This window comes from Hyperolius riggenbachi, chromosome 7, assembly GCF_040937935.1.
Source record: "Hyperolius riggenbachi isolate aHypRig1 chromosome 7, aHypRig1.pri, whole genome shotgun sequence".
NCBI lineage: Eukaryota > Metazoa > Chordata > Amphibia > Anura > Hyperoliidae > Hyperolius > Hyperolius riggenbachi.
In genome coordinates this window covers 315,457,612-315,473,976 of record NC_090652.1, presented here as the reverse complement: position 1 = coordinate 315,473,976, position 16,365 = coordinate 315,457,612, and the positions used below count along the sequence as shown (strand labels likewise).

Genomic DNA, 16,365 nt, shown 5'->3' with positions numbered 1-16,365 from the left:
GTATTGTATGTTGTGAAACAAGAAATTCCTGAAGCCAATCAGCTGAAGGAGTTAGTGGCAGGCTTTGAGGGCAGGGCTGCTGCTACTTGGTTAGTAGACTGCAGAGCAGAGGAGCATGGCTAGAGACTTCTGAGGTCACTTCCTGCTGCTGTGTTACAGGAAGTAGCTGCTGACAGGGTGCCTGAACTTGTGTGCCATATTCCTCCTTTCAGATTATGATTCACAATACACAAAGATTTCTACTACAAACTATTTTTGCATTATTACATTCACTACTTAGCTGGCTGGGTTAGCAAAACTGGCCTCGTGTACCAGCATCTAATGCTTTCTTCTGGCATCCTACAGCAGTCTACTTTCTGTCTAGACCCCTCTCCCTATGCGGTCATCACCCCCATGAGAAAGATGGGGAGGAATCAGAGGGGCGTCGGCCAAACACAGCACTGATCACATGACCCCGCCCACCTCCTCTGTGCTGCTGAGATATTAACTCTCTGTGGCCAGCACAAGAGTTTCTCATCATCAGTTCCTTGCTGCTCTGTGTGCGATATAGTATTCACCCTTCCCCCACCCTCTCCAGTGTGTTTCTAACAAAACAGTTCAATAAATCAGCAGTGAGATTTTATTTCTTATAGAAGGCAGAAGAGGCAGCAGTAAATTTGAGCGCACAGAGCTGCAGCAGAAGTTTGCTGCCGCCATGCGTACCTAAACGGCTATAGAGTGATATTCGGTTGCCAGAGACGCCCGATAACATAGCAGGGGCCGGAGTAACGCGCTATGCAAAGTGTGGCTAAAAATAAAGGGCACCTGCGATGCTCCAACACCCACTATCTTATTGCGCCTCCTATGGCGGTGCTAAAACTTTTGTGGCACGCGATATTGTTCGTTTTCTGTTGCAACTGTGGCGTTTATATTTGCGGTTTTGCATGGGGGTTGCGGCAGTTAAAGTTAGGTATTGTGGGGGCTGTTGTTAGGGTTAAGCATCAGAAAGGGGAGGAGCTTGGGAAAGTGTTGGAGTTAGGCATCAGAGATGGGTCGTTAGGGTAAGGATGTAAGGATGTGCGGATGATGAGAGGCACACAAGGCAGAGCGCAATGTGTGTGAAGGGGGAAACGTATTATTATTATACACTTAGCAGGGAGAAATGGCTCAGCTGTCTCTCACCAGTGGGAGGAGGTGGGCTGGGTCAGGTGATCTCCTCTGTGCTGGGGAAGCCACTCCCACTCTTCTGGAAATCAGGAGCTACAGGATGCAGACAGCTGGATGCACTCAATATGTATATATTGCCAAAAGTACAGAAGCGCAATGCAAAAAACTCTGCACATTGCTTATTAATGCAAATTTACAATCGTATGCTGAACGAGGGCATTTAAAGACAGGCAGATAAAAGCTTCCTGTGGCGGGAGAGCTGCCTGTGAGCGGAGCGGGACTTTAGCTGAGTCTGCAGACTCCGGAGACATCAGTCAGTTGGTGCCGCTTCCTCACGAGTTCTGCCCGATGAGCAGCTGTCACCCCGGCTCACATGCAGAGTCTGCCGAGCGTTTAAATATTTCATATATTGTGGAATATAGGTGACAGGGTCTCATCCATCCCCCCACCCAACACAGCGCGGGATGCTGATCATCCATTCCCCCTCCCCCACCAGGCACAGCGCGGGATGCTGAGTCTGCATTTCCTGCAGAGCCACAATGTTACTATAAATGACACGCTCAGGATGCGGCAGACAAAAGACACGGGACGTCCATCGTTTTTACAACCCGCCAACCTTCCTGCAGGGCAGGACGTGCGGAGGAGGCGCCGGTCGCTCAGAAGCCTCGCCGCGCAGCACTCACTCTTTCAGCCAGTCGGCGATGTCCTTCGCGGTCGCTCCATACTTCTCAAAATTAAACATATATTTTCCTTTCCTGCAGAAAGAAGAAGAGAACTTTGTCATAAGGGTTTGGAAATTCAGCATTTATTCTTTGCTCTAAAAGATTACCGGTATTTACAGCACAAAATCTACTACCACTAAAAAAAAATTGTAACAGAACAGCATTCAGTAAAACACAGCACCACGGGCTCCATTCACAATCACACATGCGGTACGAGATTTGTTTTTTTACCGCTGTATTACCGCCAGTGATGATTTTCGCATTTTTTCCACGTTTACTAAATATTTTCAGGGAACAATGCATAAAGAAATTGGAGAAACATGCGTAATTACATAGTAAACATTCGTAAAAAAAAAAAATTAAAGTCCAGCAAACAGCGCTCCAGACTCCATTGAAGTCAATGGGAAGTGAAATAGATCACCAGGTACTAGTAGGTGATATAACATTTTTTTGAGGGAATTACCGACTTTTGCAGATTTTTGCCGCACTTTTTACGCATGCGGGAAAACAATGTGTACAATTTTTATGCATGTGGTAAATAATCGTGCGTAAAATTTTGTGACTGTCAAGATGGTCTTATTTCAGATGGGAATTTACCGCAAGTGCATCTCCGCATGCATAAAATGATTGTGAATAGAGCCCCATGTTCTTCAGTGAAAAGCTCCTTGAGCTTCTGGCAGCATCTAAAGAGGTGATAACATTATCTTTTGTGTGACCCCGGCAGCTACTGTATACACCGCTTTCCTGCGCACCTCTGCATCCCAAAATCCGTACCTTCGCCGCACCCACTTTAACCCCTAAAATTTGGGGGAAGAAAAAGAAGAGCATCTTATATGGCGAAAAGTACGGTATATGGAGGCTGCCATATTTATTTCCTTGCAAATAATACCAGTTGCCTGGCTGTCCTGCTGGTCTCGTTGGCTGCAGTAGTGTCTAATTCACACCATGCAGCTAATCTTGTCAGAACCGCCTAATCGGCATGCTTGTTCAGGGGCTATGGCTAAAAGTATTAGAAGAGGATCAGCAGGACAGCCAGGCAACTGGTATTGCTTTTGAGAATAAATATGGCAGCCTTCACATCCCATGAGTTTTTTTGGCAGACAGATGGCTCGATAGATAACTTCCGACATGTCCGATCTGATTTTCATCGTTTTTCTGATTGATTTTCTCATAGAAGTGAATGGAAATCGATCGAAAAAACGATCGGAAAGTAAATCTGCCCAAAAAATGCATTGTGTTATCCCAGCATAAGGGATAGGACAATAGGGGAAGGGAAGTTGTGTATGAGGTGGTAAAATGATGCTTAGTTGCCAGGGTGTACTGAGAGAATATGCTTGCCTGAAGAGGTGAGATTTTATGTTTCGCCGAGTGTGGGTGAGTGGAGTGTTGGGGGAGGGAGTTGCAGAGGAGTGGTGAGGATCGAGAGAAGTCTTGAAAGCGGGAGCGAGAAGAGGCGACTGACACAAGATGCACCAGACTCCACCAAGACCTGGCAACGCTCATTCTGGGCAGAGTGAAGTCGTGCAGAGTCTAACGACAAGGTGCAAATCTACGCAAGCCAGATGTATCCAGAATGTACCCACTAACCAAGACCCCAAACCTGATGTATCCAGAAATATTCTCCCCGCTAACCGAGTACCCCAAACCTGTTATATCCAGAAATATTCTCCCCACTAACCAGGTACCCCAAACCTGATGTATCCATAACTATTTTCCCCACTTACAGAGTACCCCAAACCTGATGTATCCAGAAATATTCTCCCCACTAACCGAGAACCCCAAACCTGATATATCCAGAAATATTCTCCCCACTAACCGAGTACCCCAAACCTGATGTATCCAGAAATATTCTCCCCACTAACCAGGTACCCCAAACCTGATATATCCAGAAATATTCTCCCCACTAACCAGGTACCCCAAACCTGATGTATCCAGAAATATTCTCCCCACTAACCATGTACCCCAAACCTGATATATCCAGAAATATTCTCCCCACTAACAAAGTACCCTAAACCTGATGTATCCAGAAATATTCTCCCCACTAACCAGGTACCCCAAACCTGATGTATCCAGAAATATTCTCCCCACTAACAGAGTACCCCAAACCTGATATATCCAGAAATATTCTCTCCACTAACCGAGTACCCCAAACCTGATGTATCCAGAAATAGTGCACCCAGTAACTGAGTACCCCAAACCTCATATATCCAGAAATATTCTCCCCCACTAACCGAGTACCCCTAACCTGATGTATCCAGGAATAGTGTACCCACTAACCGAGTACCCCAAACCTGGATTCCTTCATACACTTTTCTTTCCCTGAAGCCAAATATCAGTTATGGGCAGAGCAGACAGAGGCGGGAATACCGGGAAAGGGGGCCGGACACTGAGGGGCCAGACTGAAGGCATTGCACAATACCTACTCGAAGTACAGAATAGTGGGGTACCCCTTCACATTATATTCTTCTTTTAACCTGTCGAACTCCGGAGGGTGCACATTCATTCCCGCCAGAACCTGGGGTGTAAAAAACACATTTTAAAAAAATTAGCATTTGGGGACAGAAGGAAAAAAAATACCATTTGCCTGCTTCTTTCAGAAACACATTTGTCACACTTTACTCCAAAATGAAAGCACACCTGAAGTGAGGGATAAGGAGGCTGACACATATATTTCCTTTTAAAGTGGACCTGAACTCAGAACTTCCTCTCAGCTCTAAAAGATATGCAACAGCATAATAACCCTTAAAGAAAACCTGAAACCAAAAAACCTCCCATGGGGGGTACTCACCTCGGGTGGGGGGGAAGACTCCGGATCCCACTGAGGCTTCCCCCGTTCTCCTCGGTCTGGCGGCGGCGATAAAGCTCCCGGAACAGCGGTGATGTAAATATTTACCTTCCCGGCTCCAGCGCAGGCGCAGTATCGGCTCTCCGCTCGGAGATGGGCGGAAATAGCCAAGCGCTGTCGGCCCGCTCTACTGCGCAGAAGAGTGGATGCAACAGAGATCGGCTATTTCCACCTATCTCTGTGCTGAGAGCCTCAACAGCGCCACCCGCTGGATCCGGGAAAGGAAATAAATAAGCGCTAGTCGAGGGAGGATTTCGTGACACTTCGGGGGAGCCAGCACTGGATTGCCTGCAGCTACAGGGGAGGGGGAAGACTCATTGGGACCCTGAGGCTGACCCCTCCCGAGGTGAGTACCCCCCAGGGGAAATTTTCTTTGTTACAGGTTCTCTTTAAACAAAAAACATGTGTTTGTTACAGCGGATACAAAATCTAAAATAAATTTAAACAGTTTCTACTTCCTGATTCATGGAAGCAGACATATTGTTTACAGCCTGTGCTTTCAAATGTGCGCATCTGCCATGGGCAGTCATGTGACACAGGGGAGAGATCAAATTACAACTTGTGATTAGATACACATGAGGGGGAATTAAATAGGCTAAACTCTCTAAATACATACAGGATGCATTTCTCTACGTTTTCCTTCTTTGCAAGAGTTCAGGTCCACTTTAAACAATGCAGATTGCCTGGCTGCTCTGCTGGTCCTCTAATACATTCAGCCACAGCCCCTGAACAAGCATGCAGATCAGGTGACTGAAGTGAGACTGGATTAGCTGCATGCTTGTTTCAGGTGTGTGATTCAGACACTACTGCAGCCAAATAGATCAGCAGGGCTGCCAAGAAACTGGTATTGTCTAACAGGAAACAGACATGACAGCCTTCACATCCCTCTCACTTCAGATGTACTTTAAGCAGTTCTGTCATGTTGGTGTTGCATTGCGGTTTCTCAAATGCTGACAACAGGCAGCAAAAGTTGCAGCTCAGAAAACAGGCATCAAACTGGCTAAGGGATAACTGAACTGGACAGGTCCTCTTTACAGATCATCTTGAAGGGGCACAAGCTGCCACAACACAACCAGTAAGTCATCATGTCGCTCTGGAGAGTCGTCTGGGCTGTGAGGGACACGAGACATTTACGTGACACTGTCTGCTGTGCCTGTCACATACGTCCAGTATCTATAGAGGCCGCCGGAGGCCGGGAGAGCGCTGCACTACGCCCCGCGTCACTGCAGATTATACATAGAGTGCCATATACATCCCCCCCCTTCCCCCAACAGGGGGAACTCATCAGTAAACCAGCTTACAGCACACCTGATGTGAGAAGAATATGGAGGCTGCCATATTTATTTCTTTTTAAACAATGCACATTGCCTGGCAGTCCTGCTGATCCTCTGCCTCTAATGCTGTTAGCCATAGACCCCGAACAAGCATGCAGCAGATCAAGCGCTCTGTGTGACTGGATTAGCTGCATGCTTGTTTCAGGTGTGTGATTCAGACACTACTGCAGCCACAGATCAGCAGGACTGCCAGGCAACTGGTATTGTTTAACTACATGCCGACTGCTCCACACCAATTGGCGTAAACGGTCTTCAATGGGGCTAGCAGGAAATCGTGTGCAAGCTGCGCGCGCATCTCCTGCTTGGGGGGGCGGAGCTTTGCCCCGCCTTCAGTCTCCGAGCGGCAATTACGGTCTAACTATTTTGTACAGCGCTGCGATCTGCAGCAGCGCTGTACTGGGGACACGGCTGTCCCTCTGGGGGACAAGAGAGCGATTGGCTATCATAGGCAGAAGCACCATGATTGGCCGGCAGGGGAGAGGGAGGGAAGGTAAAGTATAAAAAAAATTTAAAAAATAAAAAAATTGGTAAAATGTATTTAAAAATAAAAGACAAATATATATATATATATATATATATATATATATATTTATATATATATATATATATATATATAAATATAATAAGCAATGTGGGGGCGATCAGACCCCACCAAGAGAGAGCTCTGTTGGTGGGGAGAAAAGGGGAGGGAATCACTCGTGTGCTGTGTTGAGCGGCCCTGCAGCTTGGCCTTACAGCCTTTGCCTTAAACATGCAAGTCTTGTGGCTTGAATCTGTTGGTAGATTCTAGGCTACCTGGTAGATCATTTTCCATTCAATGCTCTGTAAGTAGCTGATAAAGCGTGGGCATCTCTGTGCACCTTTATAGGCTGGGAGCACACTTATGACAATCATGCGCGTTTCGCCACATGCAAATAACAACATGCTAATAACTATGAGTTGATGCACATTTTATGCTAACAAGTGGCTGGAGAGTGTGTTGGTTAAAGGGAACCTAAACTGAGAGGAATATGGATTTTTCCTTTTAAACAATACCAGTTGCCTGGCAGTCCTGCTGATGTCTTTAGCTGTAGTAGTGGCTGAATCACAGACCTGAAACAAGCATGCAGCTAATCCAGTCTGACCTCAGTCAGAGCACCTACTATGCATGCTTGTTCAGGGGCTGTTGCTGAAAGTATTAGAGGCAGAGGATCAGCAAGACTGCCAGGCAACTGGCATTCTTTTAAAAGGAAAAATCCATATCCTTCTCAGTTTAGGTTCCCTTTAAAGAGACACTGAAGCGAAAAAAAATATATGATATAATGAATTGGTTGTTTACTATGAATAATTACTAGAAGATTAGCAGCAAAGAAAATATTCTCATATTTTTATTTTCAAGTATATCGTGTTTTTTCTAACATTGCATCATTCTCTAATATGTGCAGATTACACAACACTCAGCATTCAAAATGATTCTTTCAGAGCAATCTGTGAACTAATGACCTCTCCTCTGCCAGAGGAAAAGTAAATAGTTAACTAACAGTTGAGATAATAAAAGTCAGAAAACAGCCCTCTCCACGACTTTTGAAAGTCGTAGAGATAATGGCTTTTTTGTATAGAGATAACAACTGGAGTTTCTTAACTCTTCCTGTACTGGAAACAATTAGACTGATGTATCTGATCTTAATGTTTTATTTCTTAGCTGTACTACACATATAAATCATAATATCATAGGTTTTTTTTCGCTTCAGTGTCTCTTTAAAGCAGAGTTCCCAAACCCTGTCCTCAAGGCCCACCAACAGTGCATGTTTTGTAGAAATCCACAGAGGTAGATCATCAGCTCTCCTGAGACATTAATTACCCCACCTGTTGGCTCATTTCTAGTACAGCGAATTCGCATGTGTTTTTCGCATGAAAATTCGCATAGCAATACAAGTGAATGGGACTGTTTCCACTTGTCAGGATTCCTTTGCGTTTTTCTGTGCAGAAAAAATTTGCATGGCAGAGCCATCAGAATTCGCATACCGCATACCGCTATGCGAATCGCATACAATCTATTTAATAGGAAGTTCGCATGAGGTTTGGGCATGCGAATTTTCATGCGAATTCGCATAGAAACAATGGAAAAAAGCACACCAGCACTGCCATGGTTAAATTCGCATATATCGACATCCATGCGAATTCGCATGCGAATTCTCATGAAAATTCGTATAGACCCGCATGCGAAATTCGCATGCGAATTTTTACCGCGGCGATTCGCACCGCACAAGTGGAAATGCAGCCTTAAGTTTGTGGTTTTCTGCAAAGCATGTACTGTTGGTGGGCCTTGAGGACAGGGTTGGGGAACTCTGAATTAAAGGATACCCGAAGTGACATGTGACATGATGAGATAGACATGGGTATGTACAGTGCCTCGCACACAAATAACTAGGCTGTGTTCCTTTTTTCTTTCTCTGCCTGAAAGAGTTAAATATCAGGTATGTAAGTGGCTGACTCAGTCCTGACTCAGACAGAAAGTGACTACAGTGTGACCCTCACTAATACGAAATTCCAACTATAAAACACTTTCCTAGCAGAAAATGGCTTCTGAGAGCAAGAAAGAGGTAAAAGGGGAATTTCTTATCAGTGAGGGTCACACTGTAGTCACTTCCTGTCTGAGTCAGCCACTTACATACCTGAAATTTAACTCTTTCAGGCAGAGAAAGAAAAAAGGAACACAGCCTAGTTATTTGTGTGCGAGGCACTGTACATACACATGTCTATCTCATGTCACATGTCACTTCGGGTATCCTTTAAGGGCTCTGCCTCCGACACAGGAGACCAGGGTTAGAATACTGGCTCTTCCTGTTCAGTAACTCAGCACCTATTCAGTGAGGAAGCCTTGGGCAAGACTTCCTAACACTGCTACTGCCTATAGAGCTGCCCCCACGGCAGTGATCGGCTCTGTACCCCCCTCCCCTAACGGCAGTGAATGGTTCCTTCTCCCCCCCTCCCCCAATGGCAAAGATTGGGTGAGATTGCTCTGTAATTAGGACAGCGATCTTTCTATGATGAGCCGAGGCAGATTGCTGTCACTTCAAGCTGTTTTCTGTTTGCATTATTATAATATATTAGCTGAGCTGTAAAATGTGCGATGTCACAGTTGCGGTGACACGGCTTATCGGCATGTGACACGCGAATATAGAGAGATGTTCCCCCCACCAGGATGGAGCGTGTAATCACATATGCATAATCATCTATTCCTGGCGCGGTGCAAAGAGGACCTGTCTGTTCCCAGCATGCTTCTGTCATGTCTGTGACTAATATGAATAAGGAAGTATCATTATAAACCTGATGAAGTCAGGCAATTTCCACAGTGTTCACATTTAGCGTTGTTTCCATGGGAACACTGATACTGCCTGCCCGAAAATATGCAAATAGCAACCAGGCTAATTCATGTGCGGCCACGCCCCATTCTACCTGCGGAGCCCCACTATTTGGCAGTAGGGATGTTCAATGAGATGTAAATATTTCCGAGTTCATGCAGATTTATGTACATTTTTTATGCAAATATATGCAGTTTTAAAATGGACCAATCAATTTAAAGGATTCCCGAAGTGACATGATGAGATAGACATGGGTATGTACAGTGCCTAGCACACAAACAACTATGCTGTGTTCTTTTCATTCTCTGCCTGAAAGAGTTAAATATCAGGTATGTAAGTGGCTGACTCAGTCCTGACTCAGACAGGAAGTGACTACAGTGTGACCCTCACTGATAAGAAATTCCAACTATAAAACACTTTCCTAGCATAAAATGGCTTCTGAGCAGGAAAGAGATAAAAAGGGTCAATAGTTCATAGATTTTAGCTCTGGCATTTTTCAATTAATGTCTCATTGAGCAAAAACAATAAAACAGCTAAAATTTAAAAAGTAGATTCAAACATAAAATAAAACTGCAATATAAAAAAAAAACATTTTTAGGAGAAGGAAGATGGATACAATTGTTTATGTCATTAGTTTATTTTCACCTCCGTTGTCCTTTAAACCTGGGTGGGACATGATTAGTCCATTTTTAAAGCTGCAACTGAAAGGCCAATAACAGGGCGACGTGATTAGATGGGGGCGGGACTAAGTGCAACTTTCTGAGAAGAGTCAGTATTCGTATGTTAGCGCAACTATTAGGAAATGTATGTAAATTTTTATGCAAATATAAGGAGCTGAAAATTGGACCACTCAAGTCCCAACCAGGTTTAAAGAGAACCAGAGATGAAGCAACCTCATGTATTTTACCTTATAAATCAGTGGGAACATGACAGTAAACACCTAATCTGCTCTTTGTTACATTGTTCTCTGTTTAATTTGCCTGTTATCACCTCTAAGATAAGAATCCCGACTAAGCAGTCGGTCTGGCTTTGCTACAGAATAATTATAGCTGAGACTGTGTTCTTTGCTGTCTTCAAGTCCAAGCCTGCCCCCTGCTGGCTTTGCTCAGGAATCATTATAGCTGAGTCATTATAGCAAAGCCAGACTCAATGCTCAGTCCGGGATTCTTATCTCAGCTAGATAACAGACACTTTTAGCAGTGAGGATGGAACAGAGAGCATGGTAAATGTTTTCTCTAATGTTCCCACTGATTTCTATGGTAAAATACACAAGGGTGCTTCGTCTCTGGTTCACTTTAAACTGATTGGTCCAATTTCAGGCTGCATATATTTGCATAAAAATTTACATATATTTGCATAAACTTGTAAGTATTTGCATCTATTTGATCATCCCCAGTCGCTATCTGTATATTAGAGCTGTTGGTGGGCTTCGAGCTCTTGACATCTCCAGCCTGACACATGGTCAGTCAGTATGAGCGTTAGACCTATACAGTATACAGAACGGACCAATGAACACATGCGGGGGACGCAGGTGACTCACATAGCTGCCCTTCAGGTCAGTGGCTGCTTGCTGATAGGCTGGCATCATCCGCTTACACACGCTGCACCCTGTGGAGACAGGAGAGGATCATCATACACCAAAGGCCAATGTATAGAAAAGGGGAGGAGCTACACAGAAGGGGAGTGGCTTGTACTAGAGAATGGGATATATAAAGAAGAGAACTAGCGATATGAAGAGGCAACATATACATATACATATACAGAAAGAGAGAGTATATGGGGGAACTATATACGGTAGAAGGTATATGGATAGCCAGCCGACGTACACACATTCAGAGGAGATGCACAGAAGGACACACCTTACATTAGAGGGCGGGATTTATCCCTGGAGAGGCAACACAGAATAGGGGGAGTGGCCATACACCCTCATTAGGGTTATATAAGGGACGTAGTATTCACACCCTTAGAATACACAGGATATTCCCAGATGTAGGAGGGGCACATTCATGGAGGAGGAGTTATGATGGGGTCGTGGGAGGATAAGTACACTTAGTACAGAAAGAAATTACACAAAAGCAACGAAAATTACAGAAGGCAGCTTTGAGGCGATTGAATTGTAATTATTTCAAGCATGTTGGTGGACTAGAAGGTGGGCGTAGTCTATTTTCATAAAATAGTAACAAACTAGAAATGGGTGTGGCTATGCAAATGAGGAGTTGACAGAACTTAAACCCAGCGAGCAGGGATGGTCATCAAGATTAAATGCAAAAAAAAAAAATGCTAAAAATGCAAGGTCGATGCCAATTTTACATAGCTGAAGGCCGTGTGGACACAGCCCAACCAAATGGAGCAGCTGGTATATTCTCAAGCTGATTATATTTCATAAAATTAACATCAACTCGGTATTATTAGCATGTCACTCACTATCCCTAATGAGCAGGCTTCCTATACTGGAGGGAGACAGAAGGTGAGATCCCCACAGACGCGAGATAGTGGTTGGATGGGGGACATAACCGGACTTTTACAAACTTATTGGTGTGAGCTCTCGGCTTCCATCGCAAAACAGCGGATCGCAGGCGAATGTCCGCGCACCGTCTGTGGCCGGAGATATAGGAAGGAAGAGATGGACTGGTGATCCAGAATAAGGAAGAGGGATGTGGAGAGCGGCGACAGTCCCGGGATGCAGCAGAAAAACGGCTAATTGAACGTTTCCTTCTCCATTCCAGAAATAGCGCGGCGTCCCCGCAGACAGCACAATAGCCGGAGGCCGCAGAGAGGCGCCTGGAGGCTCCGCATTATGTATGAGGTGTCCGCAATCGCCTTTACGGGCCTCAGATAACCGCCAATGCGGATTAATACGCGGAAAGTCACTTTTCCGCGAGACATTAACCCTTACTGCAGAAGGGGGAGCAAAATGTCACAGAACGCCAACAGAATTAAAAGAGGGACTGTAGTGAAAAGAACATAATAAATAAAATGGCTTCTTTTTTTTTTTTTACAATAGTCTATTTAGTCAGCGTTTGCCCATTGTAAAATCTTTCCTTTCCCTTATTTACATTCTAAAATGTATCACATGGTGACATCTTTAGTACTGGCAGGTGCAGCTTTGCAGAATGTTTGTTTACTAAATTGTTCCAAAACAAGTAAAAATATATCTCTGCATAGCTAATCAGCCTAGGCAAAGCATCACTGGGAGGCGGGGCTACATACCAATGAACAGTAATATATAGAGATGGGAAGTGTTTCTGATGCTGAAACCAGGAACATTACCATAAAGGTGGCGTGGCACTTTCACTGTATTATATAATCCAATACATCATTACATAGATCTGTCACAAGCAGCTAGAGCTGACAATTAAACTTTAATTGACTAGCTTAGCTTTAAAGAGAAATTGTGACCAAGAACTTAATTTCATCCCAATCAGTAGCTGATATCCCCTTTCCCATGAGAAATCTATTCCTTTTCACAAACTGATCATCAGGGGGCGCTGTATGGCTGATATTGTGGTGAAACCCCTCCCACAGTGTGATGTCAGGACCATGGTGCTGACATCACGCTGTGGGAGCCTTGTTGCATTGTGGGAAATAACAGCAGTTTCCAACTGCCAAAAAAAGCCAGCAGCATCTCCTTCCAGTGACATCACCTGCCAGCAGTAAATATGTCACCATATGATAAATGTCAGAATGTAAATCAGGGAGAGGAAAGCTTTTACAATGGGCAAACACTGACTAAATCACTTATACATCATTATTGTAAAAATGAAGCACTTTTTTTTATTACATTAGTTCTTTAAGTGTCACATCAAAGGAGGCCTTTCCCAAGGGTTGGGGTTAGACAAGAACGATTAGCAGGGGTTAAAACTCACCTGATCGCCGCTTCCTGCCTCTACGGCAATAAGGCGTCACGTGATACACGTCACATGACACGCCAGCGGTATCGCACGACAGCAGCCAGCGTGTAATACGCTGCCACGTCCCGGTGGCGTGTCATGTGATGCCCTGTTGCCATGGAGACATTACAATGGAATCGGCAATCAGGTGAGTTTTAACTCATTATCGCCCACTCACGACTCTGCAGGGAGGGAGGGGGGGGGGGGGGGAAGAGAGGAGTTTGGCCGCCTATCAGCGGGCTGGATGTACAGCACACTGGCCCACGGGCCGTAGTTTGCCCAGCGCTGGGTTAGACATGTTCTAGCACCGTGCTGGCAAACTCCTAAATCAAGTTGTAAAATGAGAAAAACGAGCGGAAGATAAGAGAATTGCCCGAGCGGCAAAAACGATCAGGCGCTGAATCGAGGGGCAGAATCTTACCGTGTATTACAAGCATCAACTTGCTATAGAGCTGAAGAGAAACTGATCTTATGTGATGATTCCCTACAAAGGACAGATGAACTGACAGTAACCCTGCAGTCCATCTTTTTCCCATAATTCCCCATATTTCATGGGGTTTCTAGCCTCCAGATAAATGCCAGCAGCACAATATTTTACAAAGTTGTTGGGCTCATTCTAACACACGTTCTGGAAAATTCCCACACAAATCGGACAGACACACCCTGAGATATAAAGATTGTCAGGTACACTTTGTTTCCTAATCATAATTCATATCTGCGGACTCAAAACCCTCTACTGAATGTAAATATGCAACCCATGTCTTGAAGCAGTATAAAACCCAGACATATTCAAGAAAAACATGTTTTCCTACTTTTTATATGCCGTACGGTTATCATCAGAGAGCACACACTCTAAATATTGTAGCTGAACAGTTCACATAAATCCTTCCCAAATGATCGACATCAAGTCACAGAGACGCCGGCAGCGTGGAGCGGAGGAGGAGTCACAGGAGACAGACGTGGAGTGGAGGAGAAGTTACAGGACAGAGACATGGAGCAGAGGAGGAGTTACAGGACAGATGTGGAGCGGAGGAGTTACAGGACAGAGACGCGGAGCGGAGGAGGAGTTACTGGACAGAGATGTGGAGCGGAGGAGGAGTTACAGGACGGAGATGTGGAGCGGAGGAGGAGTTACAGGACAGAGATGTGGAGCGGAGGAGGAGTTACAGGACAGAGATGTGGAGCGGAGGAGGAGTTACAGGACAGAGATGTGGGCGGAGGAGGAGTCACAGGACAGAGATGTGGAGCAGAGGAGGAGTCACAGGACAGAGACGTGGAGCAGAGGAGGAGTCACAGGACAGAGACGTGGAGCAGAGGAGGAGTCACAGGACAGACGTGGAGCAGAGGAGGAGTCACAGGACAGACGTGGAGCAGAGGAGGAGTTACAGGACAGACGTGGAGCAGAGGAGGAGTTACAGGACAGAGACGTGGAGCAGAGGAGGAGTTACAGGACAGAGATGTGGAGCAGAGGAGGAGTCACAGGACAGGCGTGGAGCAGAGGAGGAGTTACAGGACAGAGACGTGGAGCAGAGGAGGAATTACAGGACAGAGATGTGGAGCAGAGGAGGGGTTACAGGACAGAGACGTGGAGCGGAGGAGGAGGTACAGGACAGAGACGGGGAGCAGAGCGAGCAACGGGTCACTCACATGGGGCATAAAACATCATCAGAAGTGGGCGGTCCTCTTTCTTTAGCAGTTTCCGGAACTCCTGCAATGACAAGGCCATGATCAGCACACAAAGCAGTGATTATTACAGCCGTCACACTGCAGATAAGAGGATGTTTTACGCGGGGCGCTACACACAGCATTGCATCGCAGGGCAGACCCAAATGTATGCCGCTTGAAGATGGACAAACTGAATCCCGGCAAGGAGGCATCCGATTGGTCCTTTTTCAAGATGCATACATTTGCATAATGCCGAATTATTTGCATGTCATAGATTATCCCTAATCTGCAATATAAAGGTACATACACATGTGAGATAATGGAGGACCTGAAATGGCCAGCGTGTATACAGAGGTCAACAGATCGGTCCTGCTCAGCGTAACGAGGGGGATATGCAGGCTGCCATATCCATGTTCTTTTAAACAATACCAGTAGCCTGGCAGCCCTGCTGATCCTCAGTCTCTCATGCTTTCAGCCATAGCCCCTGAACAAGCATGCAGCAGATCAGGTGTTTGACATTATTGTCAGATCTGACAGGATTAGCTGCATGCTTGTTCCTGGTGCGATTCAAACACTACTGCAGCCAAATAGATCAGCAGGTCTGCCAGACAACTGGTGTGGTCTAATAGTAAATAAATATGTCAGCCTCCATATTATTCTCACTTCAGTTGTCCTCTAAAGGCGTGGAGGCTGCCATATCAATTTCCTTTTAAGGAATACCAAATGCCTGGCAGTCCTGCTGATCCTCTGCCTCTAATACTTTTAGCCGTAGCCCCTGAACAAGCATGTTGCATTTTTAACAGGAAATAAATATGGCAGCCTCCATATTCTTCTCACTTCAGTTGTCTTAAAGGACCAGTCAAGCCAGATCCTTAACGACCCCTAATGCCCGAGCAGAACCGATCGCAATGTTATTTCCGTTCCCCCAACCCGTGCGAATTTGCTCAGTCATGCGCCGATTGTTGTCCCTCCTCCCATCTCCATAGCGATTTTCCATGTCGTGTCAAGATTTTTCACGGTCATGTGGTGACTGCGTGGGGGGAGGGGTTTGATATTGCATGGGGAAAATCGCAAGCTGAAATAGCAGTGCAGGGACAGCACAACCTCCCGGAAGCTGCGATCTCCACCAACCTTCTCGCCATCGACGTGGACGATGTCTTTGGCTTCAGGATTCTCTTCCCACAGCGGCGCCCCCTCTGGGTCTCTCAGAAACGCCACCATGGACTGCAAAACAGGAGTGTCCGGTTATCAATGAAAATAAACCCCCAAAAAAGAAACGGTTTGAAGATCACACAGAGAGATTTTCCACAGATCACGAATGTTGAAACCTTCATTTACATCAGCTGCTCCTTCTGCTGCGTGTGACATTCCTATAACTAGAGTGACACAATGTAGGTCAATGTACCAAAATAACATCAG

The 16,365-nt window shown here is 45.5% G+C and overlaps 1 protein-coding gene across 1 annotated transcript in view; it reads right to left on the bottom strand.

Moving 5' to 3' along the window:
• PDIA5 (protein disulfide isomerase family A member 5) overlaps positions 1-16,365 on the bottom strand; it is a 116,112-nt gene that overhangs the window by 51,369 nt on the left and 48,378 nt on the right. The window contains exons 6-10 of the mRNA XM_068246216.1: positions 16,078-16,170; positions 14,929-14,989; positions 10,932-10,999; positions 4,292-4,383; positions 1,830-1,901 (exon numbers count right to left, since the gene is read on the bottom strand). Coding sequence (XP_068102317.1) covers positions 1,830-1,901; positions 4,292-4,383; positions 10,932-10,999; positions 14,929-14,989; positions 16,078-16,170 — 386 coding nt within the window. The remainder of the gene's footprint in view (positions 1-1,829; positions 1,902-4,291; positions 4,384-10,931; positions 11,000-14,928; positions 14,990-16,077; positions 16,171-16,365) is intronic.